Source organism: Serinus canaria, chromosome 1, assembly GCF_022539315.1.
Source record: "Serinus canaria isolate serCan28SL12 chromosome 1, serCan2020, whole genome shotgun sequence".
NCBI classification, from domain to species: Eukaryota; Metazoa; Chordata; class Aves; order Passeriformes; family Fringillidae; genus Serinus; species Serinus canaria.
Genome location: NC_066313.1, coordinates 14,257,709 through 14,278,098, shown reverse-complemented (window position 1 = coordinate 14,278,098; position 20,390 = coordinate 14,257,709). Strand labels below are relative to the sequence as shown.

General features: G+C 41.1%; 3 protein-coding genes across 9 annotated transcripts in view; 1 reads left to right on the top strand and 2 right to left on the bottom strand.

Annotated features, from left to right (window-relative positions):
* The window catches only part of GABPA (GA binding protein transcription factor subunit alpha), a 32,909-nt gene extending 29,055 nt beyond the window's left edge, over positions 1-3,854 (bottom strand). The window contains exons 1-2 of one of the 2 annotated variants that reach the window (XM_030235173.2): positions 3,706-3,854; positions 641-741 (exon numbers count right to left, since the gene is read on the bottom strand). In XM_030235173.2, the coding sequence (XP_030091033.1) occupies positions 641-717 (77 nt within the window). In that variant the 5' untranslated portion in view covers positions 718-741; positions 3,706-3,854. Of the gene's footprint in view, positions 1-640; positions 742-3,410; positions 3,636-3,705 lie in introns of those variants that run through there. The other variant, XM_050969952.1, reaches the window with a different exon arrangement.
* On the top strand, positions 3,850-7,929 carry ATP5PF (ATP synthase peripheral stalk subunit F6). 6 transcript variants are annotated; one of them, XM_030235174.2, is made up of 4 exons: positions 3,850-3,992; positions 4,602-4,781; positions 6,017-6,141; positions 7,806-7,929. In XM_030235174.2, exons 2-4 carry the CDS (start codon positions 4,612-4,614, stop codon positions 7,832-7,834), a joined length of 324 nt encoding a protein of 107 aa, XP_030091034.1. In that variant the 5' UTR covers positions 3,850-3,992; positions 4,602-4,611; the 3' UTR covers positions 7,835-7,929. The 6 variants fall into 6 exon arrangements, with proteins under 6 accessions (XP_030091034.1, XP_030091035.1, XP_030091036.1 ...); XM_030235175.2 differs by having other exon boundaries at positions 4,599-4,781; XM_030235176.2 differs by lacking the exon at positions 3,850-3,992 and adding an exon at positions 4,026-4,047.
* Positions 7,930-8,349: 420 nt separating this feature from the next.
* Positions 8,350-20,390, bottom strand: part of JAM2 (junctional adhesion molecule 2) — a 43,763-nt gene continuing 31,722 nt past the window's right edge. Inside the window, exons 5-10 of the mRNA XM_009098885.4 lie at positions 19,467-19,672; positions 16,985-17,087; positions 15,449-15,556; positions 14,467-14,482; positions 13,686-13,719; positions 8,350-12,756 (exon numbers count right to left, since the gene is read on the bottom strand). Of these exons, the coding sequence (XP_009097133.1) occupies positions 12,724-12,756; positions 13,686-13,719; positions 14,467-14,482; positions 15,449-15,556; positions 16,985-17,087; positions 19,467-19,672 (500 nt within the window). The 3' untranslated portion in view covers positions 8,350-12,723. The remainder of the gene's footprint in view (positions 12,757-13,685; positions 13,720-14,466; positions 14,483-15,448; positions 15,557-16,984; positions 17,088-19,466; positions 19,673-20,390) is intronic.

Below are 20,390 nucleotides of genomic sequence, written 5' to 3'. Positions count from 1 at the left end.
TTTAATTAAGTTTTGGGTTAGATTTCATTCCTTTCTGTGTTCGATCTGTTTTATTCACAGAGAATTAGTTTTCTTTGCTCTTCTGTGCTTAGACCAGTTTGCATCACTATATACACATTAACTGATGCTCTGAGCCTCCAAACACAGTAGTGAAAATTAGAAAGGAAGCATACAAAACTAAAAATCCAGGTTGAGGTTATTAAATCAGAAGGTATCCTACGTCAGTATTTATGGTTTCAATGGCCCTAACAATAGTATAGTAGATACCAAGCATCATTTCTGCTCTGTTAAAAACAAATCATCCTGTACAAATCCTGTATAACAGTAAAGCAAAGGACTGGAGATATAGAAAGGTCTATCTCAATTACAGAAGGATCCACTGAAGCTGAAAGGTTTGCAGCACACACACAGACATACTACTATAGACATGAAAATAGGAAAAGTAAAGTACTAATAAAATAGCAAGAGATAAGCAAAATATTTTGGGATTTAGCTAATAAAGGCTGAGGAACATGACAGCTGATTTCCTATAGTGGCTACATCTTCTGGAAAACCACCATTTAATTAGACAAGAAACAGAAAAATGAATTAGTCAATTAATTGCTGCCTAAGGATCCCAAAAAGCAAGGACAGTACATACCTTTCTTCAGTGCATTCCTGTTTCTCAGTTCCATCAATCTCAATTTCTATCAGCTCCTCTGCCTCTCTCTTAGTCATGGCTGCAACGTTTTAAGAACGGAGCTATGAACAGAAAAGAATTTTTTGTGTAAGTCACAGACCAACAAGACTAGACAATATTTTGTACCCTATCACACATTTTTAAAATCAAATACCAGAATAGCCTTTTAAAGCCAAAAAAAAATCCAAAACCTAATTCATATTTTACAAAATATATTACTATACCTGTTCTCAAATAAATATTCTAGAAGCAAACATGGGACTATTAAGACATTTGCACAGAGCCCAAAGCCTGATTCTCTTGGAGGCACCCAAATTTATGGATTTTTTTTTTGTTGTTGCTACAGGCCACCTACAGCAAAGCACACCTGAAAATTCAAACTACCTTCCTAGCATGGCTGAAAGATGCTTATAAATGTAAGCAGAATTTTACATGAAATGCTGCAGGAGGCAGTTGGGGAGAAGATGCATGATTTCTTCATAGGCAAATATTTCTTCATAGGCAAATTCCTGTATCACTTAATCTTATGTATTATTGTCATGATAAATGGGAAGGACTGAAACACAAATTCTGAAGAACGCAGACAGGCTTAAATATCTGAATGCACTGACACCCACATGCTTACAGGTGATCTGTCAGACTGTTAAAAAATATTTCAAACCCAAGATTTGAGCAATGTCTCTTGTTGAAAACTCCCAAAGAAGCAAACTGATATGATAAAAAAGGGGTGAATGTCTTTTCTGCATTAGCAATCAGACTAAAACCAGAAAACAAAGGTAAATTGGTTTTTTTTGTGATGAAGGGAGTTTACCAGTAAGGTCACAAAGGGGTTAGGCTGGGATTTGTGTTCTTTGACATATTCATATGTTATTTATGGAGAAAACAGTGCAAACTTACAGAAATGACTCAGCACCTTGATAGATTTCTGGCAGGAATTATTCAATATGGACAAATGCAAAGGGACGCAGAGTGAGAAAATATTACTGCCCACAGCAACAGTACAGAATTAGTTAAGGCATTTAGAAGTCCCTATGGATTGGACTCCAAACTGGCAGCTGGGACTAGTAACTGCTCACTCCCTCTTCAAAGGCAGCTCATGGTTGAATCTCTCAGGTCTTGCTATATTTCTGGATCCCTGGAGGGGCGGGAAAGAGGAACCCAGGCACAAAAAGCAGGTGCACAAAGAGCAGCCACACAAAGAGAGACAGTTCTGCTGAGCACAGATACAAAGAAGGGAGATGGCTATAAAGAATAACAACATAATGTAAACACCTAAACTCATTAAAGTTCATAGAGGCCTAAAGGGGAAAATTATTCAGTGCTCCCTATACTAGCATAAAGAGATTTCTTACAATATAAACATCTCACATGAAGTCTAGGAGTTTGTTCCTACAGGATGATGCAGAGTTTGAAAGTGAATATAGGTTCAGATGGGACTGAACTGCCTGCCCCTTCCCTGAAGGGTACTGAGAGACAAGAAGGCTCAAAGAGCCTGGCTTTCATGGAGGGTTCATGTGGCAAGAACACTTCAACAGCAGCATTTGTTCAAAGGAACATAAAACCTATGGTTGATTCCTGGAGGATTCAGCCTACTGATTTCTGTTTTCTACTTTCTCCTAACAAGCCTAAGACTTACCTGTTAGCCAAGAAGAAAGCTGACCTCCACTAACATACACGAAGGCATCTGTCAACAGAGCCTTCTTCCCATGTTACAGCCCAATGCTATTCCAGTACCTTTTATAGTAAGGAGAGTAGTCCCCCTGTCCTGTTTAAGATCTATCTTTTCCCTAGAAGACAAGGAGTTAAGCAAGGAATGAGCCCACTGTGAAATGGGCCCAAACTCTACGAGTAGAATTGTTGCTACCCCACCAGGTAATTGTAAGATGGGGTCCAGTTCTGGAGCTCATTTACATAATCAGCTGATATTGAAACCCAGTCACTGGAGACATTTGTGCCCCAGAGAAGCTCTGGTGCGTGCAGCACATGGTTCCTATCCATCCGTATTATCCAAATTATAGATACCAACACAAAGCAGGTAACAAAGCAGATAGCCTGTCCTTTACAGATCAGCTTTTACAACTCATGAACCAATTCAGTTTTATGATGGAGACAATGGAGCAGTGAACAGGGTGGGGGAAAAACACCCCAGATGCGATGTGTTTAACTCCCCTAACAGCCTGAAGTGAGAAAATAAAGCCAAACTGAGAGCTGTGGCTGTGCAGCATGTACCTGGTCAAAGATTAGGAAGCAAACTATACAAGATCATGGGATCAATTAGGCTGGAAAAGACCTTCAAAATCATCATGACTGAACACCACGTCAACTAGACCATGGCACTAAGTGCCACGTCCAGTCCTTAACATCTCCAGGGACGGTGATTCCACCTGGGCTGCCTGTTCCAATATCTAATCACCCCTTCAGTGAAGAAATTCCTCTTACTCTCCAACCTAAACTTCCCGCGGCACAGCTTAAGACTCTTTTATTATTGGGTTGCAGAGGAGCAGAGCCCCAACCCCACCTGGCTGCAACCTCCTGTCTGGGAATTGTAAAAAGATACAGGGTGCTCCCTGGGCCTCCTTTTCCCCGAGGTGAGTCCCCCCTGCTCCTCATCAGACTTGTCCAGACCCTTTCCCAACTCCGCTGCTTTTCTCTCAACTCCCTCCAGCCCCCCTAATGTCCTTCTCGGAAAGAGCGGCCCAGAACTGGTCACATCACTCGAGGGGCTTCTCACCACTGCAAGGGGAGAACCACAAGACACCACACATCCTGTTAAGTTTTCAGCCAAAACAAGGTTTTTACGAGCGGGGATAAGTTTCCACGCGCCGGGGAGGCCTCGCGATCACCGCGGCGGGAGCCCTCGGTTCCCGATCCCCGGGGCCTTTCCCCGCGGCCGCCAAGGCGCAACCTCCCCGTGGGCCCCGCTTCCCGCGGCGCCTCCGTGTCGTTGTTTGAACCCGAAACGGAAATGGGACCGCGGAGCCGCCGGGAGAGAAACGGAAACAAAACACGGGCCGGGCCGCGCTCACCCGCCGCCGCCACCGTCCGTCCGTCCGTCCGTCCGCTCGCCCGCCGCACCGACACGTCCCGCCGTCCGTCCGCGTCCGGGAACTCCCCCAGCTCCAGGTCCAGGACCGGCTCCGGGAGCGGGTCCAGGAGCGGGCTGCGCCAGAATCGGGGCGGCGCGCAGGCCCAGCGCGGGGAAACGCGCGACACCGCCGCGCCCCCGCACGAACTACCACTCCCGGCGGCACCCGCGGCTCCGGAAGGCCCTGAGCCTCTTGGCTTCAGTTGGAAGTAGCTCTGTGCGGGGACGGTGAGTGCTGGGATGTCCCGGGGTTCTTCCCGCGGCTCTTCCCGCGCTTTGCCAGGTCCCAGTGAGCGCTAAGCGGGGCCGGGCTGCGTGTGCGGATGGGGGAGCCCCGGGTGTGCGGGTGGAGGGGGCGGGGGGGGATGGTGGCTCCCGGCGCGCACTGCGAGGGCGGCGGGGCCGAGCGCAGGCAGCGGCTCGGCCAAGGTGACTCTGGGGTTGGAAGTGTCGCCTTTCTTCCTACTTAAACAAGGCGAAGAGCAGGATTCACGGTTTGTCTGGGTTGTTCTGTCGCGGTTCCGTACCGAAGGGGTCGCGGAGCTGCAGCCTTGGGATCACGGTGGCCTCGAGTTCAGTGGTTGCTGGAATTTCCCCTCCCCCCCATGCTGTTTTAAATAACCTTTGGCTAACTCTCTGCTTTAAAGTTTAGCTCCAAAGTACATTTTTCTTTCTTCTTATGCATTTATCTTAATAATATCTTAAAGGAAATCTCTTTTAAACACTTTCCTGGTTTCAGCTCCGAGCTATTTTTTCCCTGCTTTTTTAATGCATTTATTATATCTCTGTGACTAATTTTTTATTCCTCCTTTCGTTTTTTATTAATGGTTAAAGTAGCAGTGCCACCATGATCCTGCGGCAGATCTTGCGGCTTTCCTCCCTTTTCCACTCCGCTGTGTCCGTTCATCTGCGCAGGAACATTGGGCTCTCTGCGATTGTCTTCAACAAGGCAAAAGAGCTCGACCCCGTCCAGAAGCTCTTCGTGGACAAGATCAGAGAGTACAACACGAAGAGCAAGTAAGTAAAGGAAATTGTCTTAAGGAGGGGGCTGATGGCAAAAGGGGAAGATCTGTTGATTTTGACATAAAAACATCAGACCTGAAGTGTTTTGATTTTTCACAGTTTGATACTTCTGTAGGCTGGTCTGTAAATATTTAAGGTGTGTTTTCCTGCAACACTTACGGTATCACTAGTGGGAAAGGTTGTTCTTGCATATCTAATAGAAAATACCAGGTTTTTTTCCCCCTTAAGAAAAAATCTGATGCCATTCTTCTTGGGCAGTTAAGCCACACAGTTAAGATCTCTTGCACGTTGCATGAATGTACTGGTATGTTAATTTTTACCCATCTACATGTCCTATAAATAGAGGGGAAAAAACTAAACAAACCCTTTCTTTCTTTTTCTTTTGGGTGTTGTTTTTTTTTTTTTGGTTTTTTTTTTTTTTTTCCTGGGGAAAACAGTTATTCTGTAGTCTTGTTTCCAGAAGCTGAATGGAAATAGCTTTCAAAACCAATTGAGAATTAATGGGATTATCAGGATGGTCCATTTAGCATCTTAAGTTAATAAGCAGTTCCTTTAAATAGAATCTTAGATTCTTGTAATGTTTGAATGAACTGCTGACCAGGAAACGAAAACTATAGTAATTCTGTGTAATTTATTCTTGGGAAGTATTCTCTTAGCTCTACTGGTATCTGTGTCTATCCCTACCTACAAACCCATCTGTGTAGGGAGGCAGATATTTGGTGGTTTTACCAATTCTAAGCATGGATCCTTTGCCGGTACAACTGAGTGCTGGCAGTCTAAAGAGTTACTATTTCAAAATGCATTTTCTTGGTAAGAACAGTTAAGCTTTACTAACTGAGATAACTAGTTCAGAGACAAAAGAGGTGCAAATCACAGTTTTGTTAGGAATTCACACCTGGAACAAACAAAATTAAAAGCTGGAGAACCTCCATACTCATCAGTGTTTTGCCTTATAAGACCACCCTTTGTCTCAAAAGGCTTGGATTTTCATCCCTAATAATTGGATTTTCTTCACTGACAGCAGAAAACCTTTACCCTGAGAATCTTGTTTGTGTGTAAGGTAAGGAGGCCCCTAAGGTGTCATATATTGAGTTTTGGAAATATTTTAAATTATTTCCTTTGGCTGGCTGTTAGAAAGGTTTTAATTTATAAATGGGCTTGAAAACGTAGAATTTTCCATGTGAAATACTAGAACTGAATCATTAATCACAAGTTTTAATGTTTATTAGGCAAGCTGGAGGGCCTGTTGATGCAGGACCTGAGTTTCAAAAAGATATGAATGAATCCCTTGCAAGACTCCAACGGGCGTATGGTGAAGGAGATCTCACCAAGTTTCCAGAATTTAAATTTGAGGGTGAGTTAACAATCTTACTGAATTCTAATTGCAAGTAGAGACATGTTCACTCCCAGGTTTCTTAAATTCCCCTTTAGTTTATATTTGTACTGTTAATTTGGTGTAAAATGCCCTCTGGGAATCTTACACTTTTGCACAGTTCACATCTGTTTCCATGTGACTCCTGGTTTGATTATTTGCCTTTTCTAGCAGGGATGTGGTCTTCATTATGCTAATGATTATCAAAACTTACAGTCAGGTCGGTTTTTTTTAATTGTCCTTCAGACACTCTTAAGAAAGAGCTCAAATAGAAATAGCCTAGGGTCTGTATTTTTCTCACCTTGCCAAAAAGATCAGCAGACTATAATGTGAAAATCAGTTAGTCTTAACATCATCCAAACTATGACTTTTGATTTTGTAAGCTCCTCTGGAGAGTCACTGATTTCAGAAAATTAACATAGGACTTAACTTCCTTACTTATGAATATTTTGTGGCTAAATTACATTAAACCTTTTTTCTTCAGCTATTTGGATATGATTTCTGTTTAACTGCTCTAAATTTGTTTTAGCGTGGAAGGGAAAGGGCAGACAGCATGAGGCTTGGTGGGTATCTGGAAGCCAGCCAAGGCCAAGCAACCATAGTCAGCAACTTGTAGTTCTGATCAGAGTGTCTGGGAGTTCTAATTAGACTTGGAACACTCCTGAAAATGTTCTGGGTTTTGGTAGTATTTCTGTTGGGCAAAGTTGGGGTCAGGTTGTTAGTGGTGCAGATAAAACAGAGTACCTGTAAAGTAGGATCTATGGTTTATTTTTCCACAATTTTAGGGATCTAGTTTCTCTACATTCAGTTTTATTTCTGTGTCGTATGTGAAACTATGCCTATTAAAATTTTACTTGTTTTTGTAAGGAAAAAGAATTTGTTTGACCATAGGAACGGAGCAAAGCACAGACACAACATGACTTTGTTCTCTTGCTACCTGTTGCCTGTCCTTGATATAATTTCAATTAGGTTTCAAATTGTAATTAATATGAGCAATTATATGAGTAGGAACATCAATTTTTTTACCTTGGGGACCTCAATATTTTTACCTTAGGGATGTATACTATAAGCTGACCCTTGCCTCTCAGACTTCGTATTAAAGACAGTAGGCATTAGTAGCCCAAGTGCCCAAAGCCCTAACCTTTGTGAGCCTGTACCTTTGACATCAAGAACTCCTCAGTAAGTGTTTGCATGTGAAGAGTATCTTGCTGAGTTGAGTTGAAATTGTGTGCTCCTCTTTGTTAATGTGCACTGATGATACACTAATGAAAGGCCGAGAAGAGAGATTACTTGTTCTTAGAGCTATGTTGGAAATACTTGTCCAGTAACATTCTGGTTGACTTCTTCATTTTCTCTGCTGCCTTCTCCCCTATCCCAGGTGTCACTAAAAGCTGTTTAGGCAGAATATTACTGAGGCTTAGCCTTTATACATAACTCCCACAAGGTGAAAAAGACCTGTCTCCAGCCTAGTTGCTGGTTACTGCTGCCCACATTTAATCAGTCAGGGGGGAGTGTAGACTGTAATGTACTGCTTTAGCTTGCCAAAGTAATGGTTAATTTTCTTTGAATTACAAATTAATTGTGGTGTTTGAAGATGGAATAAAAAGAGACTAATAGGAATTTTCTCTCTCCCATTCCTCCTGTAGAGCCCAAGTTTGAGGAGACTCCAAAGTGATCTCTGCAGCTTGTACACCAGACAGCAATGTACAGCCATGGAGTTGCTGAACATGGCACCTATTGTAATTTAATAAATGTAGTACTTCAGTTTGATTTCAGTGGTGTGAAGAAGCTCTTAATTGCATGGTAAGTGTAGCTAGCTGTGATCATCAACTCTCACATGACAGAGGCAGCTGAGTAGTGAGGCTCAGTGTTAACTGGAAGACTCCTTTGTGTGTTATGTTTTAATGCTTAGATATTATAACACTTGTAATGATATACCAGGAAGGAACTATTTGTTCTGTTGAGTTTATCCAAAAAGCTTCTGCAGAAAAAAAAAATCTTCATGAACCTTAAGTCTGTAGCAAAGCTCTACAGTAGTGATGGAGGTCAAAAGCATAGGCACAAATACCCTAATTCTACACTGCATCAATGAACACAAAGGTGATGAAGTTAATCTTCCAGAAGAAAAGGAAATCTGCTAAAGAGGTTGTAAGGTGTGAATTTCTGCGACTGAACTATTGACACAAACACTTTAGCTTCTGAGGAGCTATTTATTTATAATAATCATATCTGAGAAACTACATAAACACTTTGACAGAGTCTTCATACTACAGTTTGAATTGTATTGACATGATTTTTCTTCAGAATGAAACTACATATGCAGTCTACAGAGACAGAGACTTCCACATTGAACACTAAAACACTGCTTGAGCTTTTATTACAGGAAGATTTATTTCATCAGCCTAGTGAGTTTACTTCTACACACTTTGAAATTGTATCAGATTTGCCAAAATCATCTCTTTAAGTCCTAGTAAATCAGAATTGCAGGAGAAATTGAGCCCTTGACAATGGTTGAGACACAAGTAGTGAGATCATCTATGAAAATTATTTGAAGATTGTTCCAAGCTGCAAGAGTGAATCTTGTATTGCTGCATCTATGTATGAACAAAATGAGAAGCTTTCACACAGAACTAAATTGAATATACAAGATAATTTGTCTTCAAGTTTATTTGGGGGTTGGTTTTTTTTGAAATGCTATCACAGCTAGGTTGACTAAATATTGGCAGTTTCTATTCTCAGCAGGTAAGACATGGAATATTTACAGAGCAGAGGCCAAAAGATCCCTTGGTGTTGTGGTGTAACCCCAGCCAGCAACTAAGCATCCCATAGCCTCTGGCTCACACCCTGTCCCTTCCCCCTACTGGAGGGAAGGGAATTAGAAACAAAATTCGTGGGTTGAGATAAAGCACTTAAATAATTGAACCAAAGTAGTAATATGGGAGGATGAGAGAAAGAGAAAACCTGAGAAGCACAAGTGATGGGGAGCACAAGTGCTCATCACCACTCACTGACTGATGCCCAGCCTGTTCCCCAGCAGCAAATGGCCCCTCCCAGCCAACTTCCCCCCAGTTTAAATACTGGGCATGATGTTACATCCCTTTGCCCAGTTCAGGTCAGGGTCCTGGCCCTGTTCCCTCGTGGCTTGAGCACCTTCTCACTGTCAGAGCATCAGACACTGAAGAGTCTTTGAATCGGGGTAAGTACTGTTGAGCAACAACTGAAACATTATTGTGTTATTGACATGACTGTAATACTAATTAAAAAAACCAGTTCTGTACCAGCTACTAGGAAGAAAATTAAATCCCAGCTGAAACCAGAAAAGTATCAGCTGCTTACTCCATACCATACTGAATCCCACACTTCCCGATATACCAGGCCCTTCCCCATCTTTTTATAGATGCACACACAGATACCATTTCCTTAATCTATAGACAATCCCTGTAGAAGTCCATTGAATTAATTCAGTCCATGACTTTTGGCTTTTACAGTCGTGACTTGTGAGTGTCATAAACAGTCTTTCAGGGCAGGAAAGAGGGTGTCTGGTGTTGGATTGTTGCATGTTGAAGCTAGTTCTGATTCTGTCACTGCTCTGCTTGTCCAGTTACAACAAAGTTCATTAATATAGCAGTTGAAGGGGAGCTGGGTTCAGATCCCCAAAGCTGGAGGTGTGGAGACAGGCACCATGAGGTGCCTGGTACAATGGTGGGCATGCATCTGATGTACAAGTGCTAATACACAGCATTTCACAGCAATTAATATCACACAATGCAGTGGCTATTCAGTGAAATCCACTCAATGCACAAACCAGACTTGCCCATTCTCTCGTCTTAACAAGTGTGCCCAAGCCCTTGAACAAAAGCAATCCCACAGATGAGCTTGCCTTTGCCCAAGGCAGGAACAACACAGACTGTCTTCCACAGCACAGTTTTCATGTGCACTACGGGAACTTTATTCTCTTCTACAGTAAAAGTTTTGATGGGGCAGGGCCAGCCCACTTGGCAAATTAGTGCTGACTCACCAGATGGCCTTTGCCAATGTGCATCCCAATGTTTGAAGGTTCCCCCTGGCCATTTCTCTCAGTGTAGTCTAACAGTCCATTGGATCATGTGGTTTTCTCAGCTGGTGCATGATACAATATACCCATGTTCCTCTATAAATGCCATGTTCCTTGGCCCAAGTGTCTAAGTGTTTCTCAAGTATTTCTACTTTATTCTGTTGAAAAGCTTGGTGTCGCTCAGGGTCCCATGTGAAATCATTCTTTTAAATCACTTGATAAAAAGGGCTTACAATCAGACTAGTTTGGAATCTGCATTTTCAAAAAACCCACATCTAAGCTTACATTTTGAAGAAATGGATTAGAATTTCTTTCCATAGGATCAGGAGTAAATTCAGCCCTTCCACTCTGCCTGGGAAACCATCCAGTGGAGATGGGAGTAGCAGCTTTCCTGGAAGAACACCCATTTGGGATTGTTTTCCTTACAATTCGTGTCTTGAGGGTCGCGGTAGGTCTCCCATCCCAATTCTTCACGCCTTCTCTGTGGTCTCTCAGCTAAACCCACAGGGTATCCCATGGTGTGTCCCTTCCATATCCTCCCTCTTGTGCAAATGCTTACTGTCATTAGCATGGGTCTGTAGAGGTGAGGAATAGAACATAACCTCTTTGAACTGATGAAACTCCTGGCACAGTTTATCTGATAGTTTCTCCACAGATGAGAGGGGAAGAGAGGTTGTCTTCAAATTCCCAGAGATGGTAAGCCACTCTATCCACAGATTGTGGTGTGATGTCTTTTCAGATTATCGTTGCCAGTGGGTTGGTGTGTACTCTTGGTACACTCTACAAACTTCCACCACATGGGTCATGTGCAAAGGAATTGGTCTGGATTTGTGGGGGACCTTGTATTGTCCAGGTCAAAATAAATCTCTAGCGTGGCTAATTCCCTCAAGTACTGGATATCTTTCCACTTGCATGGTGACATGTAATATCATTCTTGTACGGATACCTTTCCTTCAGGCTTGACAGGAGTCGCTGCCAGAGGCTGGGCACTTGTGTCTCTCTTGCAATCACCTTGTCAATGCTTGCTTTCTTAGAAAGTGATTCCTATGCTCTAATTCCAATCCATTAGTCCCGTTATCCCAGCATCGGAAGAGCTAGGTGGTAGTGTGCTCATCAGGACAACAGCTGAAATATTTATATATATCCTGCAGCTCACTCAGGAATAAGGATTGACTGGCTGCCTCTTGTCCTGTTACTGAAGTTTGTGTAGGTACAGTACATGTCAGTGGGGTTTCGATTGTCTCAGATCATTTCCTAACCCTAAAGAAGGCCTGAACCATATGCAGCAACAAACTGATGGTTACCAAAAGGACCAGGTTGGTTTCAAGGGTAGTCACAGGATAAGCAAAGTCTTTAAAATTCTCAAATGCTATTGTAATCATCCTGGAGGGTAAGGAAGGTGTTTTTCCTATGGGTTGGCTCTCTGAGGGTAAAAGGCAGTAGATGTAACTGTGGATAGTTTCCAGCAGATGGCTCCCAAAGGACAGTGGGGACACGCACCAGGCAGGCTCACAACCAGCCATTCTATCATATCACAAACCAGTACAACACAGAACAACACAGTGATAACCTTAGCCCAGGCCTAGAGTAAATGAATCAATATGGTGACCAGCAGCTATTAAACCAATACAATGAAGGCATATAACAAACTTGTTTTAACATGCTCTAGTCAGATCTGGTTTTATCTCAACCTTTTGAGTGCCTTGTTGGATGCCAAAAAGCACTGCCAGCAGCTCAGCCCCGTGTGGCTGCTTGCTTACTGCGCTCACCCCAGCCCAGTGGGAGAACTGGGGAAAAAAAGTTAAACTGGTGGGTTGAGAAAACAACAGTTTAATAATTGAAACAAAGTAAAATAAGATACTAATAATACTAATGATAAATAAAAACAACAATAATGTGAATTGTAGTGAGAAGGAGAGAGAGGAGTAAAGCCCAAGAAAGGCAAATGATGCACGACAGTTTCTCACCACCCATGGACTGATGACCAGCCTGTTCCCCAGCAGCAGTTGGCTCCTCCTGGTCCAGGTCCCCAGTTTGAATACTGGGTGTGATGTTCTGGCGTGAAGGCAGTCACCAAGCACCAAGCCTGTTTGAGTTCCAGAAATGTTTGGACAATGTGACAGGCACATGGTGTGATTCTTGGGGTGTCCTGTGCAGGGCCAGGAGTTGGACTTCATGATCCTGATGGGTCCCTTCCAACGCAGCTTATTCAATGATTCTGTGATTCTGTGCATATCCCTTTGGACAAATCAGATCAGCTGTCCCAGCTGTGCCTTGTCCCTGCTTCTTTTGTACATCCTCACTGGAAGACCATGGGAATCTGAGGACTCCTTGACTTGGAGTAAGCACTACTCAGCAGCAACTAAAACATCAGTGTGTTATCAACTTTATTCTCATATTAAATCCAAAACACAGCTACTATGAAGAAAATTATCCCAGCTGAAACCAGGACATTGATACTTTTGTATAACAAGTAGTAATTTGATGTCCCTCACAGAGGCTGAAATCTTCTAAATAACAAAGGACTTGGTATGCTTGAAATCCTAAATGAAGCAAACAAAGTTACAATAAAAAATAGCTCAAAGATTTTAAGCAGGTTAATATTAGTGTACATTTCAGAAGGAACTAAGGCACTGAGCTTGACAAGAAATGTGTCTGATGTGCTGTTAGAAAATGTTCTTTTCTGAGATGGGAGGTCTATAAAATGCACTCAACACAGAAGTAGCAACCTATCCCTAAATACAGGTATCAAACAGCTCTGTTCAGAGCAACAGATTTTAAACTGCATTAACAATGATAAACAGATACCATAGCTCTTCAAAGCTTTATCTTTCTCACTCAGAGCAAACAGTTGGTTTCAGGAAGTTTCTTATATACATACTAAGTCAAGGATTAAGCTTATGCAATTTAGTATGTTTTGTTTTGATTAAGAAAATGGGTGGTGTTCAGGGATCTTTTAAGGTTATATCAGTTTTACTTATGCTACTTTAACTCCTCTTGTCCTTAAGCTGTGATATTAAGTGATATTAAGTCACTCCTAGTTGAAATTTTACTTAGAACTCTATTCTTTTTGCACTATTCTGAAAAGCTGGAAAGTTGTGGATGTAGTAAAAGCCCTTTGAGCCGACTCAAGGAAGTGGGGGTGAAGTAGTAAATTCAGCTTCCATATTTAGTTAAGTCTTTTGACCCACATTATTCTTAGAAGAGTTAGGGCCCAGTCTTTCTCTCATTGCTGTCTTGGACTGTGTCTCAGTTACTTAATCAATATGTACAAGAAGATGCAAAGTACGCAGCAAAGTGCTGCACCTGTGTTGCATTTAACACCATGCAACAGGAAGCTGTAAATGCAGATATAGTGTTGCCAGGTACGGGCACAGCAGGAGTGAGGAGTTTGTGTACATGTGGAAAGACATTACAGATGTAAGGAACTTTGAAGATATCTAAAACACACTAGTGAACACAAAAGACTTGCCTTTTCACTTGTAGATTGATAGTTTGTCTTCTTTCTGTTAATAGAGCAGGAAAGGAATACAGGTTAAATAGTGACTTTTCTGGGGTTGGCTTTATCCCTTTGAAAGCCTTATATATGAATGCATTTCTCCAGATTTCCAGCAATCCTCAGGGGTTTTTCCTCTCCTCTTAGAAAAAACTTACAATAACAAATCCATTGAATGGTTTTAGATATCAGTCATTATCTCATAAACCACTGCCAAACTCCTTCTCTAGCTCGTCTTTCCAAGTCTTCCAGTTACACTTTTTGTCTAGCTCATGGCCAGAACTAAAATAGCTTGAAGAATTCTGACTCGCTACTAAGAAATTTGAGTGAAATAAATCCATATCAAAGGAATAGACCAGATACTGTCAGCAAGTTTCTACCAGTTATGTTTTCACAAAACACTTCCTGAAATAACCTGTAGATACAGATATGAGAGCAGTTCAATTTGGTTCTGATTGTCTTTTGTGTAGTTTGAAGAGGAGACACATGAATAGCTGAGTTAGAAGTGTAAGCTGTAACTATGTAAAAAGACACATCTCTGTGTATTTACCACAGCAATGTAATGATTCACATTCTGACCAGCACGCTGGTTTCTATTAAGGACACCAGCTAGTGTGTAGGATCAGGTTTATCTCAGTGTCAAGAAAGCTATTGCACAAGAATCATGTTAGAAAGGCTGTAAAAATCATTATAGTTACTAAGTCATCTGAAATGTAAATGAGGTTTGCAGTGATTTATGTACTACTTGCATACTTACTGGGAAGAACTTTCCTCTGAAAAAGAAAGGAAAAAAAAAAGAATTAGCACATGAACAGTTTTCCTTAGCTGTTTTAAAGTTCTTTGAAATAGTTATTTCTAGAATATTCAGCTCTTCAGTTTCTAGAAGGAGTTTCTGAACCAAATGTCTCTTTTTGGTGTAGTGAGTTTAGGCAGAAGAAAGATTAGGTTTCAAGGGTCAATGAAGCTCCAAGTGAACTCTAACGAGCAGCTCTGCAGCCTCTGGTAATTTCAGGCAGCCGACCTTTTCAGACTCCAATGTTTGACATCTATTGTTGCTGTGCTCAAGCCTATAGGTACCAATGTAAAGGCTACAGAGAGGCTTGCTGGATGTCAGGCTTTATGCAGCAATCCCTAAAAGCAAACTTTTTCCATGACCCAGAGGAAGAAGACAGTTAATTTAGTTTCCCTTTCATCAGAACTTAGTTGGTCAGGCACTGTTGACTAAAACAGGTTTAATTTTATTTTGTCTTTCTTAGGCATTCCTTATCAAAAATAGGGTGGACAGGTTCCAAGAACCAGAGTCAGGCTCGTTGCTTTCTGTAGATTGTTGTTTGGTAGCCTTAAGCAACTACACAAACATCTCCGTGTCATTTGCAAAGTACCTTTTGCAGTAAATGTTGACAGAATAAAAATATCTGCACAAAATATTGCTGTTTTAATGCTCTCCAGCTTCAGTACCATGGAGTTAGAACCTTCATGGAAAGGAGGACATCATCAGAATCATAAAATCATGGAATGGTTTGGGTAGGAAGGGATCTTAAAGATCATCTGGTTCCAACTCTCTGCCATAAGCAGGGACACCTTGCACTAGATCTAGTTGCTCAGGACTCCAACCTGTCCTTGAACACTTCTAGGGACAGGGCACCCACAGCTTCTCTAGGCAAGAGAGAGTGTCATGGAAACACTGCTAAAGACAGACATTCTCTGACTCAAGGAAGGAGTGATTTTATTCTACTTACTTGCAAAGTAGCCCTTTTTTTGAGCATAGAATACTCCAAGGCCACACAGCACCATCACCAGAGCCACAATTACTACAGCCACAATGATACCGCTTAGATTAAGGTCATCTGTAATTATAAAGCAGAAGTCCTATGTTCTAAATTGTAAAAATTTCCACTGGCTGGATTTTCCCCTAATTACCACAGACATTTTTGTATCTATAGGTGGGCTTTGGCCCAAGATGCATAAGTTAATTAGCAACAGTTAGATGTATTTAAGCAGTAAAAGAGCACTAATGTACCACAGCCACTTTAACAGAAGTGCTTGGTATGCATCAACTGCTTCGTTTGGGTCAAAAGTAAGGAAAGAATAAGAAAGACCAAGGGATACATATTCCTTATCATATCTACCCCAGATAAGTATTACCCAAGTCACATGTCTCTGAAGAAAAACATCTTGAAATTTTTGTAAATGTTAAGCAAGTTTTTTCATATAGTTATTTGCTTAACACAACTGAAACAGCTGATGGCAATTGAGTTCCACTTCTAAAGAACTCTTCAAATAAGTTTTTTGAAATGCAGTGATTTTTACATTTTTAAATAGCAAGGCTTTAAAAATACAACACAGTAAAGCTGAGTTGCCTGAAGTTAAACTCTACAGCAGGCTACTGAAACATCTGGCCATTTTTAAGGTGATGGCTTGACTTCAACCATGACAAAGACCACACCCATATCCTGATATACTAAGAGCTTCAGAATATCATATATTTTAGGAAAACCAAAATTATCAAGAACCAGAAACATTTTCATAGGTTTTTGTTATGTTTCCAATTATTTGGATCCTAACTTTAAGCATATTTTAATATATGGTTGGGATTTTTACCCCAAAACCTAACAAATGTTTGCACAATTTAGGGTGACAGCAATTTAGGACTTAGTGCATATTTTCACAAAGTGATTGTATCTCAATAGCTTGAGGAACATTTGCTCATAATCCACCAATAATGCAGTAACAGCCATGACACAGTGATTTTCAGCTAAGTTCCATGAAAGCACCATATGGAACTTTGCAGTTCTGAGTGCTGCTTTATGGAGCACTTGACCAGGATCTTCCCTGCAGTAGTTATTAGGATTTGTTACCACTTGCTTTCCTATGATATCTGCAAGAACCAGTTGTATATTTTGCAAAAAAAACCCTCACACATTTTGGGTTGTTACAGACTGTTACATTAAGATTTCCCATGAATGAATCCCAAAAGGGAGGCTTTATGTGAAGAAAACACCCCAGTGGACTGGCACACTCTTCTGTAAGCCTTCCACAAAAGCATTTGGAAATATTAAAGCTCTCATATGGCTGATGATTTTCTGTGAATTCAGTGTTTAGCAATCTAAACCCTAATTATGGTGATAAGGAACTTATTATTTCCCCTCCTCCCAAAAGCCACAATCAAATAAAAATATTTAATTCAATCTGTTCTTACATTCTTAGTTGTACCATGTAATGACATAAATCCTACTGCAAGACTGTTTTCCACCATTATTTTCTTTCACACATACCAACTTGCATTCGCTTCACTGAGCATTTCTGAGATAATCCAATCCCATTGGAGGCTTCACAGAAATACTCTCCAGTGTCATTCTTTGTTACTGTATTAAACAGCTGTTAAGAAAGAGTCCAAAACCATTGTCAGAACAGGGGGAAAAATCCTGTAGGATAGAAATTTTCACATGTCAATGTAGATTTGTTTGTTTTAAACAAATGAAACCCAAAAAAACCTGAAGGCAAGAAATTCTGGTCGATTTCAACCTTGTAACAGCTCCCTGGTTACATTCCCTGGTTCTTCAACTTCTGCTTATTGCTTAAGAGGTTCCTTTAGATGGACATTTAACTCAGTGGAGTATATCTACAAGGAAATTAATTTTCAGTGGACCAGAACTTTCCAATAATATCCACTTTTTTAGATATGCTCTAATTTCAGAATACCTGAAATCAAACAGTTTCTTCATTTTATCAAAACAACAACCCCATTAACTGATCCTTCAAAAAACATGACACATACTACTTACGATGCATTGTCAACTGAAATTTTTCAGAAGTAAGGAATTGTTTGGGTGGTTCTTGACCCTCCAAAAATGCACTTTGTCTTCTTCCAGCAGAGAAATGCTAAACCATACTATTTATCAAGTACTACTGCTGTAAAAATGAAAATGAAATGAAAATGAGACTGTGGCAGGACATCTTCCCTCACCAGAGAAGAGCTTATCTGTTGCTTGTTAGTTGATGCAATAACTCAGAGCATCATGCTCTCACATGAGCCTCACACGAGCCTTGGTGAAGTAACTCAATCAGGATAGTTTATCTTGCAGTGAATCATTTCATTGCCATGGGATTGATGCTTCCAGCTGACAGTAAACATCTTGCTGTGGAAGCAGATATGGAAAGACAAGCTGGAATTTCTGACTGACATACACTTCACTTTACAAATTATAAAAGCTACACCATATTTTCACAAAGCAGAAATGTTCTGCACATTCTCTGGAAATGTGTGGGGTCTCCCCCCCAAAGTCAGGACCCCACTTTGTGGTTCCTCTCCTGGGGGCTGAGTGTAAGGACAATGTGTATGCTATCAGCAATTCGGTGGTGAGTTACACTGACTCCTAACCTATACTGTTTCCTTGCTAGCTGTAATATAGGTTCCTTAATGTCATGCACTTTTATATAATCCACAAGTAGTTATTTTATTTTACACTGTGTAATAAATAACTGTTTAAGGCCTCTTGTCTGTTACTTTCTTTTAATTCAATAAGTAACTCATTATAGAGTACAAAACTCTATAATGAGTTACTTATTGAATTAAAACTACAAAATTTTGCAGTTTTCTATCACAAGGAATCCCATTTGTTTCACAGGAAAACAGTTTTTCCTGAACAAGGACATTGTTTTAATTTTAATATTGTCTAACCTAAGCTATGGTGGGATATTTAAGAAAGAAATAAATGATAAAATTCTGTCCCTATACCTTTGTTTTATAATAGAACAAATTGTCCACTCTTAAGAACTTGTGAGCCAGAGTGATTTAGGTGCAGGTCACCTAAGTAGAGCTGTTGCAAAAAGTCTAAGCCTAAGGCAGGGCTTTTCTAAAGCTCTCACTTGATCTGTAACATGGAGATAGATAGAAACTGACCTCGTCAGTTCCAGTATTTCTAATTTCCCAATTATTAGACTTGTTAACTGTTTCTTTTTAATGTATGCCATACTTTGATATTTTCAGAAGTGATTTGGAAGTTTGACTAGTCTGCCTGATTTCCGTGATTGTTTTCAGAACATCTGAATGCTTAGTCATACTTCTGTTTCCATGTTTGATTTTGCACAAGAGTACTGTTCTTAGAACAGCTCTTTACTTCTGCAAAATCTCAGCTCCTTAAGTAGCATCAAGTTCTTTTGAAGGATCAGCTAATGGGGGAAGAATGAGAGAGACAGCCAGCTCTGAAGGAAAATAGAACCCAACACCACAAACCACAAAACAAACTACAACTAAAATGAAGAACTAAGCTTGCTTACAGTCCCAGCTCATTCCCCCTGACTTCACAGGTGCTGAATGGGAATTTGTAAATGGCACTGGATTGCAGAGATTCTGTACTGCCCTGAGTGATGCACTCCCCTTGAAGTGTATGAAGCTACTATTCCAAATTCAAGGTTCTGTCAAATATATCTCTGTTGCCATACCAAAACCTCATTGTTACCTGGCACTAGTTTACCAACTGACAAGGCAAAATTTGTCATGTATTTCTAGACTCAGTTATCACTACTGCAGCCTTGCACCTCCCCCAGTTTGTGTGTATCATTAAATGTCTATGGCCTGTCACTGGTTTGAGGCACAAACCACCTTCTACATTCCTCAGCACATTTCAGCATGACATTGACCTCCAACAAAGACCATGTGAATTTTCGGATTTAGACCCCTGTGTGTCATTTTACTGAACAGTAAATTTGGTCTCCTTGATAGCTGTCTATGACAGAGTTGGTTATTACACTTACCAGAGTGCCAGACTTTTTATTCATGGTGTAAGTTATGTTTGCTGCTCTAGCACTGCCTGTTCCTGTCTTCTCCAGCAAGGCAACACCATTCTTGTACCACTGGTACTCCGATGGAGGGGAGCCCTCAGTTTCCTTACAACTCATCTGCACGACTGTTCCTGTCATTGCGGAGCTGGGTACCTCACACACTGGAGTAGTCGGAGCAACTGGACAGCGAAATTGAACTTGTTACACATGTACTTATACTGTCCACATCTGTCAGAGTCTGAAATAGTTCATGCCTCAAACACTGATACAAAGTTTTGCCCATTATAACAAAAACTGTATAAAGAAGCTACAACTAAAGAAGCCTCTCTGAAGATACCTGACTGGGACTTTGGACTGAAAGTCAAAGTGCTGAGATTAAATAAAGTGAAAACTCGTTCTTCAATCACCTGAAACAAGCAAGTAAACAAGGAAAAGAATGTAAGCCAAACCTAGCAGCTGTGCTAAGAATCATCTTGGGCTTGCTTTGGGGTGAGGGAGGCTGTAGCCTGTCACTGATGGTGGGGACAGGAATGTGACATATACACAGCAAGGTTCATGCAGCAACAGCCAGAGTTTATTGATGTGTACCCTCTTTGTGTGGGCTTTGAATTTCCCATGCTTACAGATATTATTGGTCACAGGTCTTAACTCTGCCCAGCTCACTGGCCAGTGATACAGGTGCATTCCTGGTTCAAAGGGACTGGCTGGGGTCCCTTTGTTTGAACTTGAATTCAGCCTATCAACTTAAAACCTGGGGACTTGTTTTCTGCTTATTCTCTAATGAGCTAGGCTGGTCGAGTTGGTATCTGTTGTGGCCTAATTATCTGTGCAGCTATAGGACAGCTATAGCTGTCACAGTAGACCATTTGTTGGGAGCAGGTTTGCACAGATCCCCCC